We start from the raw sequence: 3,257 nt of genomic DNA on the forward strand, positions 1-3,257 counted from the left end.
TATACACACACACACACACACACACACATATATATATATATATATATATATATATATATATATATATATATACATATATATATATATTAATCCTCTGTTTCCCTTCAGAAAAGCAAAGGTCTCCTGGGAATATCAAATGAACACAAGAAAACAAAATGTAATAATAGTAAGCACAAACACTCAAATCAACGCTGAGGAGCCTACTCAGAAGGAAGAAAAGTTTCCAATATCCAACAAACAGTTCAGAGACTCCCCATACTCTCACAAAACCCCAGAGCTAAACAAGCACAGCATGTACACAGAGGACTTAGTACAGACCCATGCAGGCTTTGTGATTGCCTATTCAGTGTCTGTGAACCCCATGGACCCTGTTTAGTTGACCCTGTGATTTCTGTACCCCTTGTGTCTTTGATGCCTCCTACAACCCTGACTTCCCCTCTTTCTTGAGGTTCACTGAGTTGTGCTCAATGTTTGGCTATGAATCTCAGGAACTGCTCCCAACAACTGTTGGAGAAATCCCAACTGATGTCCCTTGGACTAGGCACCAATCTCTGAGTGTAACAGAATTCATTAGTTATTGTCTCGATGTGTGTGTGTGTGTGTGTGTGTGTGTGTGTGTGTGTGTGTGTGTGTGAAGACACTACACCAACTTCTACAGCTGAGCACAGCTGGATGGATTAAAATGGCCATCTTCCACCAGAAACACCACTGGAATCCATAAGCTGATTTTACAATTTTTATTCATGTGATATTTTATTTGGGTATTTTATATATTTGAGATGGATGAGCCCATGGAAAAAAGAGGAAGACTGAACAAAATTTCCCCTGCAAGAGCAACAATTGCTTTTGCCAACTGAGTCATCTGTCCTGTCCCAGACATAGTTTGGAGAAAAACTTTCTTCATTCTCTTTGCTTCTCTTGTAATCAAACATTCTTGTTTATTTTCTCCTCTCTGAATCCTTGACCGTATCTTCTGCTCAGTATAATCCAGATAGGTTTCTCCAAAAAAGCCCTGTTATAACATGTTTGGTGCCACCAGTTGAAATGAATTTCAGATTCTAACTCCTCATACAAAAATCAAACGACTAAACAATAGTGTAGAGGCTGTGTAGATTTTACCAGAGTCCATGGCTCCCCTCCCTCGACCTGCCACCGATTCCTTTAATCTGTATTAAGCCTCAGCCACCGTCTGTTTCTCCCTATTTTCACTGGAAATTCTCCACACAAACCCTAGTTGACTCAGGTATCATTGGTAACAGCATGACTGCTGCTTCTGGGGGACAAGGGTAAGACAAGGTTTGCCAGGTGCTAGGATCGCTTCACACATTTAATAGGGTGCTCCAGGAAAGAACAGTGAGCAGGCATGGAACCATAAGCTTCAACCACTAAGTGGGGATATGAGCCCACCACTGTCTTCCAGTCAGATGTCTCAGAGACCTCAGAAGCATGAGCTGTAATAAAATCCAGTGTCTGGGTTTTCAGCTGCCCTGAGCTGTGGAGGTCAGCCAGGAAGAGAGTGTGGGCAGCATTCTCCACAGAGAGGTCCCTGAACAGGGCATCCTCACACATGATCTTCAGACGCTCCAGGCCATACTTGTCAGCAGCTGCAAGCACAGCAGCTGCCATGCTGTCCAGGTCTGGTGCTGTTCCCGTGTAAATGAAGTCCATCATTACCTTGAAGACTTGTGGCTCCAGGTCAGGGATCTCTACGCGATTCTTCCTGCTCTCCTCCATGTCATGTTGAAACATGGCTCTGAAAACTGGAGAGCGAGCTGCTAAGATGGCCTTGTGAGCCTGAAATTCTTGGCCAGCTACTACCAGGCAGCAGTCTGTGAATAAGGAATTCTCCCACAGCTCTCCTAGGTCATCTGCCAATGTGCATCTTGGAACTTGAATCCCTGGCTTCCTGTTCTGGTCAGAGATTCTGAATGATTCCTGCACGATGCTCACATTGCAGAGGAGGCTGAGTTTGTCATCTGTGAGAAGTCCAGCTGCATTGGAAAAGAGGAAATCTCGAAGTATGTACTTTTTGAATCCACAGCTATGGCCTGGCACGAACCTAATGGCTCTTGGGCTCTTCATAGTTTGTTTTTTCTCTCCTTCGGCGCTTATGATCCAGAACTGGAACTTTGCCCAAACATGACTCTTTAGACAGCTGAGCAAAACTAGATTAACTGACAGATAATCTGCACTTACTTCATCGACTCCATTCGGGCATACTGTCAAACACCATTTGCCATTGGCTCCTGTTGAGAAAGTTGGACTTCTAATGATTTCTTGCCTTTCCTCCACAAAATTACGGAAGTTGCTGAGGGTCTACCTGTAGGAGAAATTCTGAAGGCTGATTTGAGTGTGGACCCATTTCTCTAGTGTTCTATCTCCTGCCATTTCTCCTCCAGGTAGTTTGAAGTTTAAACCTAATCCAAAATGAAGAAAAAGCAATTGTTTTCTCTTCACCCTGTGAGGTACAATAATAGATGGGATTTAGATTTTAACTTTTTGGTTTTCCTCTATTATCTCTTCGATGGGGCTGGAAAGTTGGATCTCTGATATTTTCTATACAGATTTCAATACTAGTTTCACAGAAGACAGTCTAGGCTACTAACGACTCTTACATCACTCAATTTTTGGTCTAGAAAGAATCTTAGGTCAATAGGTAACTGGTTTTGAAAATTATACACAGCTGTTGAAAATTTTGGAATATTCTATACAGTCATATCAAAAAATGTTATACTAAGGTTCTCTAGAGTAACAACATATACAGGGAATCTCTCTGTGTATGAAGGAAGGGGATTTATTAGAATGACTCAGGGCTGAAGTCCTGCTAATCTCACATTTGCTAGCTGTGAAGGGAAAGACCAAGATTCCAGTACTTACTCAGTCCAGGACGTTGGATGTGTCCACTGCTGTCCAGTATGTTCTGGTTCCCAAATATTCTCTAACACAAGAGATGGGATGGACTTGCTGCAAGGTGAGGGCAAGCAGGCAAGAGCTTCCTGCTTCCATGTCCTTTAATAGGCTTCCAGCAGAGGGTGTGGCCCAATTTAGGGTGTGTCTTCCAACCTCAAGGTCTGGATTAAAGGTGTGTGTCTTCAGGCCCGGAGATCCGGATTAAATATTTGTATCTTTCTACATTCAAAGTCTATACTTGAAGTGTATCTACCCACTTCAATTGAAGTAAAACACTTCTCACTTTTGTGCCCTCCATTTTAGGGTTTTAGTTCATTTTATGTCTCATTAAATTTGGAACCAAGAAT

General features: G+C 42.5%; 1 protein-coding gene across 1 annotated transcript; it reads right to left on the reverse strand.

The window, feature by feature from the left end:
* Positions 1-1,137: 1,137 nt before the first annotated feature.
* LOC118576306 (speckle-type POZ protein-like) lies at positions 1,138-2,912 on the reverse strand. The gene is given in 2 exon segments (XM_036176608.1): positions 1,138-2,417; positions 2,878-2,912. A coding segment is annotated over 1 exon segment (1,080 nt). The 5' UTR covers positions 2,389-2,417; positions 2,878-2,912; the 3' UTR covers positions 1,138-1,308.
* Positions 2,913-3,257: the final 345 nt, after the last annotated feature.

Source organism: Onychomys torridus, unplaced genomic scaffold, assembly GCF_903995425.1.
Source record: "Onychomys torridus unplaced genomic scaffold, mOncTor1.1, whole genome shotgun sequence".
Taxonomy (NCBI): domain Eukaryota; kingdom Metazoa; phylum Chordata; class Mammalia; order Rodentia; family Cricetidae; genus Onychomys; species Onychomys torridus.